We start from the raw sequence: 13,841 nt of genomic DNA, 5'->3' as shown, positions 1-13,841 counted from the left end.
TAGCGCGTCGAAGCTGCGGCGGCACCAGGTTGCAGGGACGACCGGCCTGGGTTGGCCGAGTGAGACGTCGCAAGTGACTGCCATGGCTTCGGGCCCGTGCGCGACCTTGGCTAGGCGTAGCCCTGGCAGGCTGGTAGCCGCCGAGAGGAGGTCTGGGTCCGTGAGCTGGGCCGCTGCTAGTTGCGCGTAGTCGACCGCGAGGTGATTCGCGCAGATGGCGGGACGGGAAAGGCAGTCGGCAACAAAGTTGTCTCTACCGGAGACGTGCTGGATGTCCGTAGTAAACTCGGACACGGCCGCGAGCTGGTGTTGCTGCCTAGCGGACCAGGGTTCGGTGTGCTTGGCCATCGCATATGTGAGCGGCTTGTGGTCCACGTACGCGGTGAAGGGGCGGCCCTTCAGGAGGAACCTGAAATGGCGGACCGACAGGTGTAGCGCGAGAAGCTCGCGGTCGAAAGTAGAGTATTTGACCTCCGGGGGGCGCAGTTGGCGGCTGTAGAAGGCAAGTGGCTGCCACGCGCCATTGACCCACTGCTCGAACACGGCTCCGACTGCGTGGTCGGAGGCATCGGTGGTGAGCGTGACCCGGGCATCGGCCCTCGGGTGCGCGAGCAGGGTGGCGTCGGCGAGCGCGTTTTTGGTGGCATCGAAGGCGGCTGACGTGTCAGTGGTCCAGGCTATGGCCATCTTGCCGGATTTACCTCGGAGGGAGTCGTATAGGGGCTTCATGAGGGCTGCAGCTCTGGGGATGAACCTGTTGTAGAAGTTCACCATCCCGAGGAACTCCTGGAGGCCCTTGATGGTTTTGGGGCGGGGGAATTGCTGGACGGCCTGCACCTTGTTGGGCAGGGGGACGGCCCCAGCAGGGGTGATGTGGTGACCGAGAAAATCGATCTCGGTTAGGCCGAATTGGCACTTCGCCGGGCTGAGGATGAGCCCGTGTTGGGCTAGGCGCCCGAACAGGGTGCGAATGTGTTCGAGGTGTTCCTGTTGGGAGGAGCTGGCCACGAGAATGTCGTCTAGATCGACGAATAGGAAGTTCAGGTCCCGGAGGACTGAGTCCATAAGGCGCTGGAAAGCCTGGGCTGCATTCTTGAGGCCGAAGGGCATCCTCAGGAACTTGAACAGGCCGAATGGGGTGATGACGGCCGTTTTGGGGATGTCCGCGGGGTGTACGGGGACTTGGTGGTAACCGCGCACCAGGTCGACCTTGGAAAAGATGGTTCGTCCGGCCAGTCGGGCCGAGAAGTCCTGGATGTGCGGCACCGGGTATCGGTCGGGGGTGGTGGCGTCGTTGAGGCGGCGGTAGTCCCCGCAAGGGCGCCAGCCTCCTCCGGGCTTGGGGGCGATGTGGAGGGGTGAGGTCCAAGGGCTGCTGGAGCGGCGGATGATGCCGAGTTGTTCCATGGTGGTGAACTCGGCCCGCGCAATTTCCAGCTTGGCTGGGTTGAGTCTGCGGGCGTGGGCAGAAACTGGGGGGCCGGTGGTGGGGATATAGTGCTCCACACTGTGTTTGGCGGCTTTGGCCGAAAAGGTCGGGTTAGTGAGGGCGGGAAACTCGGCTAGAAGTGCCGAGTAGTCGTCCGTGGCTCTGGCGAGGCAGTAGGTCGTCAGGCCGGCCGAACGGGCTGGGGTGAATGCGCCAGGGATGGGGGCCATAGTGTTGATGTCGACGAGGCGGTGCCTCGGCATGTCGACAAGGAGGCCGTGGGCGCGTAGGAAGTCGGCGCCGATGAGTGGGCAGAGGACCCTGGCTGTGAGGAACTCCCAGCGGTAGCGGCGGCCTGTGAGGTCGAGCGTGACCATGCGGGTGCCATATGTGCGGATGTCAGAGCCATTGGCTGTGGCCAGCATGATACCCCGTGTGCTGCGTTGGATTTCGAGGGCGGAGGCGGGGGTGATGCTGTGCTGGGCCCCTGTGTCGCACAGAAATCGGCGGTTGGTGCTGTCGTCGGCGATGTACAGTAGAGGCCCCTTTTGCCCCGCGGCCATCGTGGGGGCCGGTGCGGGGGGGGTTTGAAAGTGCACGGTGGTGTGCAGCGTTGGGCCCTAGTGCCAAAACGGGTGTGGTAGTAGCAGTGACCCGGAGTGGTAGGGCAGTCGGGCCTAGTGGGCCGGGAAGACCGCGTGGTCATTGCCGTGAGGTCGGGCGCGACGTCGCGGGCGGACTGCGCAGAGAGCAGCCGGTCGGCCTTTTCGGCTATCTCATTCAGGTCCGTGGAGCCAGATTCCACAATGAGCGGGTGGATGCTGGCGGGGAGCTGCCGAATGAAAAGCGTGCGAAAGAGGGCGCCGGTGTTTTTGTCGTCCGAGAGGGACAGCATGTGGGAAAGCAGATCCGACGGTGAAGCGTCACCAAGGCCAGGGAGGTCGAGGAGTTGGCAGTTGCGCTGGTAAGAGGACGTTTGAAATTTTTTAAGGAGCGCAGCCTTCAGATGTTCGTACTTGCCTTCCACTGGTGGCTCCTGCAGCGCTGCCCAAACCTTGGGGACTGTGGCGTAGGTGAGAGAGGCGACGAGGTAGTCGTACTTCGTGGCGTCGACTGTAATGCTTTTCAGCCGGAATCTGGACTCGGCTTGAACAAACCAGGCTTCGGCCAGGTTCTCCCAAAAGTCCGGTAGTTTAACCGTGACTGCGTTTGTATCTGCCATGCTAGCTTAGGATTCGTCCTGAGCGTCGGGGTCACCAGTGTTGAGATACCGCGGCAAACGTGGGAGTCGAGACCAGAGTTAGTGAAACACAACTGCTTTAATCAACCTCATGGCAAAGAGGAACTGGAAAAGCCCGCGCAACCACTAATATACTCCCCAGACAGGAAGTGCTCCCGGCAGCCTGTCCCTGCGGGAAACAAGTTGCTGGAGGAAAGGGCCCCCAGCTGGGGGCGTCTGCTTAAACTGTCCGTGCCGCCGTGAGCGGATTATGTCCAGTAGTGGCGTGTCGCCACATCTCACAATTTTGTCGCATGCCCCTATCATTTTTCTCCCAGGTTGCTCTCAGCAGAGTCCAGGAGATGAATATTTAATTCTTCTCATCTACAGATCCAAACCATGGTCCCTTTATTAACACATTCAGATCCGGGCTGGTTACTTTATTCACAGACCCCACACCTGGGACTGGATCCCTTTATTCACACACCCCAAACACGGACCCGGGTACTTTTATTCAGACTTACCACGGGCTTGGGTGCCTTTATTCACAGACTCAACATGGGCCTGGGACCCTTTAAATCACAGACCTGACCCAAGCCTGGTCCCTTTACTCAAAATGTGGAGATACCGGTGTTGGACTGGGGTGGCCAAATGTGGGAAGTCACACAACACCAGGTTATAGTCCAACAGCTTTATTTGAAATCACAAGCTTTCGGAGCGCTGCTCCTTAGTCAAGTGAAGTCACCTTTGATCCCTTTAATCAAAGACCTGGCCCGGGTCTGGTCCCTTTATTCGCAGACCCAACACAGGCCTGGGTCCCTTTTATTCACAGACCTGACCTGGGGGTGGGTGGAGGTGTGGGTCTTGGGGGGCGGGGGTTGGGGGGCGGGAATCTGCGGGGGGCGGGGGGGGCACCAGTCGCAGCGAAAGGGGCGGCGTCTTATCGGGAATGACGTCAGCAGACGTCTCTGACGCGCTGGGCGCTCGCGTCATGGCATTGTGCGTTTGGGCCAGAACAGCTGAGCGCGCACGCGCCCCTCCCCAGTGGAGCCAGGCCACTGAGTCGTCATTAGCGGAAGGAGGATGGTGCAGTTCGGTCTGTGGCTGCTGCTGTTGTTGCTGCAGGCGGAGGCATCGCAGGATTCAGGTAGGGGGGCCGGTCGGTGGCGTCATCACTGCTTCTCCGTTACAGCCCGGCTTTGGGGCCTACAAATATAGAGGCCCGGAACCTGTCCTGGCGCCTGTCAATGAAGTGACTCCCGGCCTGGGGTTTGTCAATAAAGGCACTCCGCTGGCCTCGTGTTTGGGGTCTGCCCAATAAAGGGAACATAGGGCCAGGAGTAGTCCATGCAGATCCTCGAGCCTGTTCTGCCATTCAGTTAGATCAGGGCTGATCTGTATCATTGGGACAAGTGACTAAAAAATTGGTCAAAGAAGTAGGTTTTAAGGAGCATCTTAACAGGAAAGAGAGGCAGCACCTCCCAAGCACCACCTCCAAGTTCTCCTCCAAGTCACACACCATCTTGACTTGGAAGTATATCGCCGATCCTTCATCGGCGCTGGGTCAAAATCTTGGAACTCCCTCCCTAACAGCACTGTGGGAGTATCTTCTTCTTATGTAGTCCCTCGGAACCGAGGATGACTTGCTTCAACCCTAAAAATGAGTTCTCAGATGACTGATGAGTCCAATACGGGACCTACAGTCTCTGTCGCAGGTGGGGCAGACAGTGGTTGAAGGGGCGGGTGGGTCGGGTGCTTGGGTTGACGTGCGCTCCTTGCGCTTGGTTTCCGCTTGCTCCCGGTGAAGAGACTCGAGGTGTTTGGCGCCTTCCCGGATGCTTCTCCTCCACTTTGTGCGGTCTTGGGCTAGGGATTCCCAGATGTCGGTGGGGATGTTGCACTTTTTCAAGGAGGCTTTGAGGGTGTCCTTGAAGCGTTTCCTCTGCCCACCTGGGGCTCTTTTGCTGTGTCAGAGCTCCGAGTAGAGCGCTTGTTTTGGGAGTCTAGTATTGGGCATGCGGACGATGTGGCCCGTCCATCGGAGCTGATCGAGCATGGACAAAGCTTCGTTGCTGGCCTGAGCAAGAACACTGACGTTGGTACGCCTATCCTGCCAATGGATCTTGTGGAGGCAGTGTTGGTGGTACCTCTCCAGTGCTTTGAGGTGCCTGCTGTACACGATCCATGTCTCTGAAGCATACAGCAGGGCGGGTATCACTGCTGCTCTGTAGACCATGAGCTTGGTGCCGGGTTTGAGGTCCTAGGTTTGAGTACCCTCACCACACGGACTGCAGCGGTTCAAGAAGGTGGCTCACCACCACCTTCTCAAGGGCAACTAGGGGTGGGCAATAAATGCTGGCATTGCCAGCGACGCCCACATCCCATGAAAGAATGAAAATAAAGAGGCGGAGAGGTTTAGGCAGGGAATTCCAGAGCTTGGGGCCTTGGCAGCTGAAGGCATAGCCATCAATGATGGAGCGATTAAAATCGGAGATGCACAAGAGGCCAGAATTGCAGGAGCGCAGATATCTTCGAGGACTGGAGGAGGTTAGGGAGTTAGGGAGCGGTGAGGTCATGGATGGATTTGAAGACCAGGATGATAATTTAAAAATCTAGGTGTTGGTGGGTGGACTGAGAACAGCTCAGAGCAAAGGGGTGATGGGTGAATGGGGCTTGGTGCGAGTTAGGAGATGGGCAACAAATAGTTGGATGATCTTGAGTTTACAAAGGGTGTAAGGTGGGAGGCTGGCCTGGAGAGCATTAGAATAGTCGAGTCTGGAGGCAACAAAGGCATGGATGAGGGTTTCAGCAGCAGATGAGCTGAGGCCAGGGTGGAGCCGGGTGAAGTAGGCAGCCTTGGTGATGGAGAGAATATGGAGTCAGAAGCTCAGCTCGGGGTTAAATAGGATCCCGGTCTGGGGTCCGTGACTAAATGGAACCTGGCCACGGGTGTGTAAATAGAGACCTGGGTCTGGGATCTGAATAAAGAGACCCTGGCCCAGATCTGGGGGTTGAATAAAGAAACTCTGGCCCCAGTCTGGGGTTTGTAAGTCAAGTGGATGTGGCCCAGGTCTGTAAGTAGAGAGAAGCTGGCTAGGGTCTGTATATTTTGCAGCCTTCGCCTGGTTCTGGGGTCTCTAAATAAAAGGACCATAGCTCAGGCCTGTAACTAAAGGGGCCCTGGCCTGATTGTGCGGTTGGTATGTAATGAAACCCCAGTCTGGGTCTTTAAAGCAGCCCAGACCCAGGTCTGTAAATTTGTCTATGGTCTGTAAATGAAGAGTCCCTGGCCTGGGGCTGTAAAGAGAGAGGACTCGGCCTGGTTCCCTCCCAGTGCTCCCAGTCTCAAGGAGCCCACCTCAAAGTACTGTTAGACTCAGACCTCATCCCAGTACTGCCAGATTGCAGGGCTACGCCAGTGTTTCTAGTAATACTACCTTTCATAATAGCCTTGTAAAATCTCTGACTTGTCATGAGCCACGTCAAGGTGAGATCTACTGTCCCCGGAGCTGGATACGAGCTTTGTGCAGAACAAGATCTAAAGTCTCTTTGTCTATATAAATCGAGCTTGGATATCCTGGTACTCGCCTTCCTGCAGATGAGTGGAGAATGTGGAGCTGAGTGTGGGCCAGGCAATGAAAGAGCAGTTCCTAATAGCAATTGTGGTGTTTGTTGGTGACTTGAAAGAATCTATGAGGTTTGCTTTGGGCCTGTCACCTAGAGGTGGCATGCACTATGTGCAGAGTATATGACATTGACCAGTGAGACCTTTGTGGACCGATATTGAAGTGTAAGAAAAGCAAGAAATTGCAATTATATGGTGCCTTTCATGACATCAAGATAACCCAAAGTACTTTTTGAAGTGTGGTCACTGCTGTAATGTCGGAAACGCAGCAGCCAATTTGAGCACAGGAAAGTCCCACAAACAGCAATGAGATAAAGGATCAGATGATCCATTTTCTGGTGATGTTGATTGAGCAATAAATATTGGCCAGAACTCCCCTGCTCCTCTTCTATTAGTAAGTCGAGCTTTTGAAACACAAGAATGTTTTTGTCATTTTGGGGCGATAAAGTTGTGTAAATTGCCCGGTGTTCACGGCGAGGGGCGTTCATTGCCCGGTGTTCACGGCGAGGGGCGTTCATTGCCCGGTGTTCACGGCGAGGGGCGTTCATTGCCCGGTGTTCACGGCGAGGGGCGTTCATTGCCCGGTGTTCACGGCGAGGGGCGTTCATTGCCCGGTGTTCACGGCGAGGGGCGTTCATTGCCCGGTGTTCACGGCGAGGGGCGTTCATTGCCCGGTGTTCACGGCGAGGGGCGTTCATTGCCCGGTGTTCACGGCGAGGGGCGTTCATTGCCCGGTGTTCACGGCGAGGGGCGTTCAGTTCACGGTGAGCGCCGTCCATCGCCCGCCGTTCACGGCGAGCGCCGTCAATTTCCCTTCATTAATTGTTCTGCGTTCACACAGCTGTATTCATCACTCAGCATTCACAATGAATGCAATAATCCCCCTGATGCGCAGTAACTGTCTTACATTCACGGGTGCATTAATTCCCAGTATTTACACAGAGCTGCCTTCATTTCTCTGTATTCACACTATGTATTTCTCTTTCCCACCTAACACCGCTCCCCTCCCATCCCCACCCCTCTCAAGTCTGAAATTAAATGTAATGTGTCAATAATTCTCCAGTGAAAATAGCTGTTAAGAGTTTGTGTAATGTCTCTCTTTTCTCCTTCAGAAAGAGTCCTTCTCCGAGATGTCCAAGCCCTGACACTATACAGCGGACGGTTTACCAATGGCCGCAGATCAAGTCCTGTGCCCCAGCTACAGTGTGTTGGTGGCACAGCTGGCTGCAGTGCCTACTTTCCACAAGTGGTGCAGTGTTACAACAAAGGCTGGGATGGTTATGACGTACAGGTATGCAACTGAATGCTACAGTCTAATTTCGATTTATAACCAGATGACGTTGGAGCAGTTCACAGTGAGAGGTGCACTTTGGAAATAGTGACCATAGTAGGGTGGAGTTTAATTTCGGGCTTATGCTAGAGAAGGAGAGGATTACTACACAAATTCTCAATTTTGGGAAAGTGTTTTTTGAGGGAATGATGAGTAAGTTGATGGGTGGAGACTGGGAAAGACTTCTCATAGGGAGAAGTATAGAGGAAAAGTGGAACACTCTCAGGAATATTGTCAATACACCTGGTAAGAAATGCAGTCAAGAGACAAATGTGGATGAGAAGAACGAACAAAAAAAGACTTTTCTTTATACAAAGCTTCTGCGACCGGTGTGCACCGCAGGGAATAGAGTGTCTGATAGACGCATATAATAATAATGGGCTGGGTTTTGCAGTAGAAATAATGGTGAGGCTAACGGCGCTTACCGTTTACGCGGAAATCAGACAGCAACTTCTGGCGACCGCACATGACAATCAGCAAGTTACTGTCGGAGATGCAGTGCCCCTCCAAAGGTTTCCAGATAAGAGCATCTCGTCGTCTGACTCAATATTCCAATGCATTGAATGGCGTGAAGTTGTTGTACATACCTCACAGATACGGATTAAACTCATCTAAAAGGTAGGGCTTCTCCATTCCAGTGTAAGTACTCTTTTAACGGTGTGATAAGTCTTAATTACTGCCAAGCAACCTCTCCGGCACTGAAAATAACCTTTTACAAGTGTGGATTCTCATTCCTCCAGATTTTAGTTATTGTTGGAGCTTTAAAAAAAAATTAAAATATTAATTGTTTTAAAAACGTTTTCTTTCTGTCGCTTACCTCTCTCTCAATCCCATCTTTCTTTCCCTCTCTTTATTTTGCTTTCTGTACCTGACATTGAATTCAATATTCTAACTAGCACTTCCTGGTTCCGACTCATGCTGCTCATTAACGATTCTTCAATCTGATTGGTTAAGGAGATACACAGTTGCTTTCCCTGTTCACACAGGTCCCAGATGCGCTGTAGAGGAGGGCGCCGCGCTTTTTGGATAGTTGGCTGACAGCAACCTCCAGTGCAAAAGCCAAAAGATTGTCGATGGGCAAGTGCACGTTCACCGCTGACCGCAAAATCCGGCCCATTATCAATCCTTTTCAAGTTATACTTTATATTTGAATTATATTAGTTGTGCTTCTTCACGAGGGGGCACTTGTACATTTTGTTTCTTTGTTTTCCTTATTGATCAACTAAAAATGGCATGTAAACCAGAGGACAGGAATCTGGTTAAGGAGGGTAAGAAACTGGTCAGGAGAGTCAAAACATACAGGGAGATCAGGAATGTTGGGAATAGAAAATATATTTGGAGCAAACAGTCAGTCAGGAAAATAGTGGGACTCCTGAAGGACTCTAACAGGGGTCATTATATCAAGTGCTAGAGGAGCAGCAAATATTCAAAATGAATTCTTTGTATCTGTATTCACAGAGGAAACATACATATTTTGGTTCTGTCTTCACAAAGGAGGACACAAATAGCCTCCCAGAGATGTCGGGGAACATAGGGTCTGATGAAAGGGAGGAACTGAAAGAAATCAGTATTTGTAGGGAAACGGTGTTAGGGAAATTGACGGGATTGAAGGCCGCTAAATCCCCAGGGCCTGATAATCTACATCCTAGGGTACTTAAAGAAGTGGCCCTAGAAATAGTAAATGCATTGCTGGTCATCTTCCAACATTCGATGGAATCTGGAACAGTACCAATGGATTGGAGGGTAGCTAACGTTACCCCACTATTCAAAAAATGTGGTAGAGAGAAAACGGGGAATTACAGACCGGTAAGCCTGACATCGGTAGTGGGGAAAATGCTAGAGTCCATTATAAAAGATGTAATAGCAGAGCACTTGGAAAACAGTGACAGGATCGGACAAAGTCAACATGGATTTACAAAACGTAAATTGTGCTTGACTAATCTACTGGAATTTTTTGAGGATGTAACTGGTAAAATAGATAAGGGAGAACCAGTGGATGTGGTATATTTGGACTTTCAGCAGGCTTTCGATAAGGTACCGCATAAGAGATTAGCGTGTAAAGTTAAGGCACATGGGATTGGGGGCAAGGTATTGACTTGGATAGAGAACTGGTTGGCAGACAGAAAGCAAAGAGTTGGAATAAACGGGTCTTTTTCCGAGTGGCAGGCAGTGACTAGTGGGGTACCGCAGGGATCGGTCCTTGGACCCCAGCTATTCACAATATATATTAATGATCTAGACAAGAGAACTAGATGTAATATCTCCAAGTTTGCAGACGACACAAAGCTGGGTGGGCGTGTGTGCTGTGAGGAGGATGCCGAGAAACTGCAGTATGATTTGGACAGGTTGGGTGATTGGGCAGAAGCATGGCAGATGCAATATAATGTGGATAAATGCGAGGTTATCCACTTTGGTGGCAAAAACAGGAAGGCAGATTATTATCTGAATGGCAATAGATTGGGAGAAGGAAGTGCAACGAGACCTGGGTGTCCTTGTGCACCAGTCGCTGAAGGTAAGCATGCAGGTGCAGCAGGTGGTTAAGAAGGCAAATGGTATGTTGGTCTTCGTAGCGAGAGGGTTTGAGTACAGGAACAAGGATGTCTTGCTGCAGTTGTACAGGGCCTTGGTGAGACCACATTCTTGAGTATTGTGTGCAGTTTTGGTCGCCTTATCTGAGGAAGGATGTTCTTGCCATGGAAGGAGTTCAGCGAAGATTTACCAGACTGATACCTGGGATGGCAGGAATGACGTATGAGGAGAGATTGGGTCGATTGGGCTTATACTCGCTGGAGTTTAGAAGAATGAGAGGGGATCTCATTGAAACTTATAAAATTCTGACAGGACTGGACAGACTAGATGCAGGAAGGATGTTCCCGATGGTCGGGGAGTCCAGAACCAGGGGTCACAGTCTAAGGATAAGGGGTAAGCCATTTAGGACAGAAATGAGGAGAAATTTCTTCACCCAGAGACCAAGATGGAAACATCGAGAAAGACTGAGGGGAAACATCGAGAGAGGGGAAACATCGAGAAAGACTGAGGGGAAACATCGAGAGAGACCAAGATGGAAACATCGAGAAAGACTGAGGGGAAACATCGAGAAAGACTGAGGGGAAACATCGAGAGAGACTGAGGGAGCACTTTATTTATTTAATTTTATTAATTAATTTAATTTATTTAATTTATAAGTTGTGAGTTCCTCATGATGCTCTCCCAGAGCGGCCACCCTGTAGCCAGAGATTATTCTAGAAGCCTGGGTAGAAATATCAATGTAATTACTGCAGAAATTACTTTTTTTACATTATTGCTTGTTCATTTTATGTGCTGTCTTATTTATTTTATGTCTGCTTTATTTATATTTAAAGTATGTATGCGTGTATATGTCGGTATGTGTTTTTTTGTGATGGCGCCGATGAAGATGGCTGCCGTCCTTGCAGGCTCCGTGCGTACCAGGCAGCGAAGTGTTCTTGCCGCTTGGTGCTCTTGGCTCGTCAAGGAAAAAGCATTTCACTGACTAGATTTCACTTCTTGTATTTAGCTATGTGATAAATAAAATTGAAATTGAAATTGGTGAACCTGTGGAATTCTCTACCACAGAAGGCAGTAGAGGCCAATTCATTAAATATATTCAAGAAGGAGTTGGATATATTTCTTAAGGCTAAAGGGATCAAGGGGTATGGGGAGAAAGCAGGGACAGGGTACTGAATTTGGATGATCAGCCATGATCGCATTGAATGGCGGAGCAGGCTCGAGGGGCCGAATGGCCTACTCCTGCTCCTATCTTCTATGTTTCTATGAAACCCCAGACAGCCTTTCTACTGTTGAGATAGGATTTCTAGATCAAGATGATGAGATTGTGAGGAAAAATAGCTGTAACTGATGGACGGTGAAGGCAATGAAGGATGCCAAGGTCCTGTGTCCCGGCAGATTGCACCCTAGGGTATTTAATGAAATTAGACATGTACTAGGCACAGTCCTGCTGTCTGTGTGCTGAGGAAAGGAGACAAGGGAACATAATTGCCAATCTACAGAAAGGGGCAAAGAGATAACCCCGGGAACTACAGGCTAGTCAGCCTGACATCCACTGCAGGGAAGGTATTGGAGGGCATCCTGAAGGAATGAATAATGAACCACCTGGAGAAATACCGAGCTATTGAAGAGTCAGCATGGATTTATGGGAAGAAAATTCTGCCTGATGAATCTCTTGGGAGTTTTTTTTGAGGAGATACCAAATCTTGTGGACAGGGGAATCTCTGAATTTTGTTTATTTAAATTTCAGAAAAGCTTTTGCTAAAGTGCCTCATAGAAGTTTAGTCATAGGTGCAGTGCTTGTGAAATGGATCAAGAATTGGCTAAAGCATTTTTGTTCGAAGAGCTTGTTTGGATGGAAGGAGGTAACTAGTGGGGTGCCTTGAGAATTACTGCTGGGGCCATTGCTGCTTAGAATATACATAATGGGCTTTGAAGTGGGCACAAAAACAAAACTCTGGAGTTAATGCCAAACTGAGAGGGACTGCAACTAACGGAACAAGCTGATCAAATAACAGACCTGAAGAGATTGGGGAGCTGAGTGGCAAATGTCATTTAATGTGGGGCATGACTTGGGAAAGGGTAATAAACAGTAGCAATATAAGCTAAATGGTACTATTCTACAGGAGAGGGATTTTGTGGCACTGGTAGATAGATCACTGAAATCATCAGCACAGCGCAGAGAGTAAATAGAAACATAGAAGATAGGAGCAGGAGCAGGCCATTCGGCCCCTTGAGCCTGCTCCGCCATTCAATGAGATCATGGCTGATCATCCAAACTCAGTACCCTGTCCCTGCCTTCTCCCCATATCCCTTGATCCCTTTAGCCTTAAGAAATATATCTAACTCCTTCTTGAATATATTTAATGAACTGGCCTCCACTGCCTTCTGTGGCAGAGAATTCCACAGGTTCACCACTCTCTGGGTGAAGAAATTCCTCCTCTCTGTCCTAAATGGCTTACCCCTTGTCTTTAGACTGTGACCCCTGGTTCTGGACTCCCCTGCCATCGGGAACATCCTTCCTGCATCTAGTCTGCCTAGTCCTCTTAGAATTTTATAAGTTTCAATGAGAACCCCTCTCATTCTTCTAAACTCCAGCGAGTATAAGCCCAATCGACCCAATCTCTCCTCATACGTCATTCCTGCCATCCCAGGTATCAGTCTGGTGAATCTTTGCTGCACTCCCTCCATGGCTAGAACATCCTTCCTCAGATAAGGTGACCAAAACTGCACACAATACTCAAGGTGTGGTCTCACCAAGGCCCTGTACAACTGCAGCAAGACATCCTTGTGTCCCTGAACTCGAAACGTCTCGCTACGAAGGCCAACATACCATTTGCCTTCTTAACCGCCTGCTGCACCTGCATGCTTACCTTTTTTAAAAAATTCATTGATGGGATGTGGGCGTCGCTGGCTAGGCCTGCATTTACTGCCCATCCCTAATTGCCCTTGAGAAGATGGTGGTGAGCCGCCTTCTTGAACCGCTGCAGTCCATATGGTGTAGGTACACCCACAATGCTGTTAGGAAGGGAGTTCCAGGATTTTGGCCCAGCGACAGTGAAGGAACGGCGATACAGGTACAAGTCAGGATGGTGTGTGGCTTGGAGGGGAACTTGTAGGTGGTGATGTTCCCATGCGTCTGCTGCCCTTGTCCTTCTAAGTGGTAGAGATCGTGGGTTTGGAAGGTGCTGTTGAAGGAGCTTTGGCGAGTTGCTGCAGTGCATCTTGTAGATGGTACACACTGTAGTCACAGTGCGCCGGTGGTGGAGGGAGTGAATGTTGAAGGTGGTGGATGGAGTGCCAATCAAGCGGGCTGCTTTATCCTGAATGGTGTCGAGCTTCTTGAGTGTTGTTGGAGCTGCACTCATCCAGGCAAGTGGAGAGTATTCCATCACACTCCTGACTTGTGCCTTGTAGATGGTGGAAAGGCTTTGGGGAGTCAGGAGGCGAGACACTCGCCGCAGAATTCCCAGCCTCTGGCCTGCTCTTGTAGCCACAGTATTTATATGGCTGGTCTAGTTCAGTTTCTGATCAATGGTAACCCCAGGATGTTGATAGTGGGGGATTCAGCGATGGTAATGCCATCTATATGGGTGGAGCTAAGAAATAGCGAGGGGCGAAAAACATTAATAGGAGTGGTATATAGGCCTCCAAATAGTAAAATAGAGGTTAGGGAGGGCATCACGAGGGAAATTAGAGAAGCGTGCAATAA

The 13,841-nt window shown here is 50.8% G+C and overlaps 1 protein-coding gene across 1 annotated transcript in view; it reads left to right on the top strand.

Annotated features, from left to right (window-relative positions):
- Positions 1-3,641: 3,641 nt before the first annotated feature.
- saraf (store-operated calcium entry-associated regulatory factor) overlaps positions 3,642-13,841 on the top strand; it is a 48,931-nt gene continuing 38,731 nt past the window's right edge. The window contains exons 1-2 of the mRNA XM_085982835.1: positions 3,642-3,795; positions 7,386-7,564. Coding sequence (XP_085838961.1) covers positions 3,732-3,795; positions 7,386-7,564 — 243 coding nt within the window. The 5' untranslated portion in view covers positions 3,642-3,731. The remainder of the gene's footprint in view (positions 3,796-7,385; positions 7,565-13,841) is intronic.

The sequence above is a fragment of the Somniosus microcephalus genome, chromosome 1 (assembly GCF_052327205.1).
Source record: "Somniosus microcephalus isolate GS21.2 chromosome 1, FLI_Smic_1.0, whole genome shotgun sequence".
Taxonomy (NCBI): Eukaryota; Metazoa; Chordata; class Chondrichthyes; order Squaliformes; family Somniosidae; genus Somniosus; species Somniosus microcephalus.
Note: the sequence above shows the minus strand (reverse complement) of the source record. Positions and strands in the feature narration are given on the sequence as shown.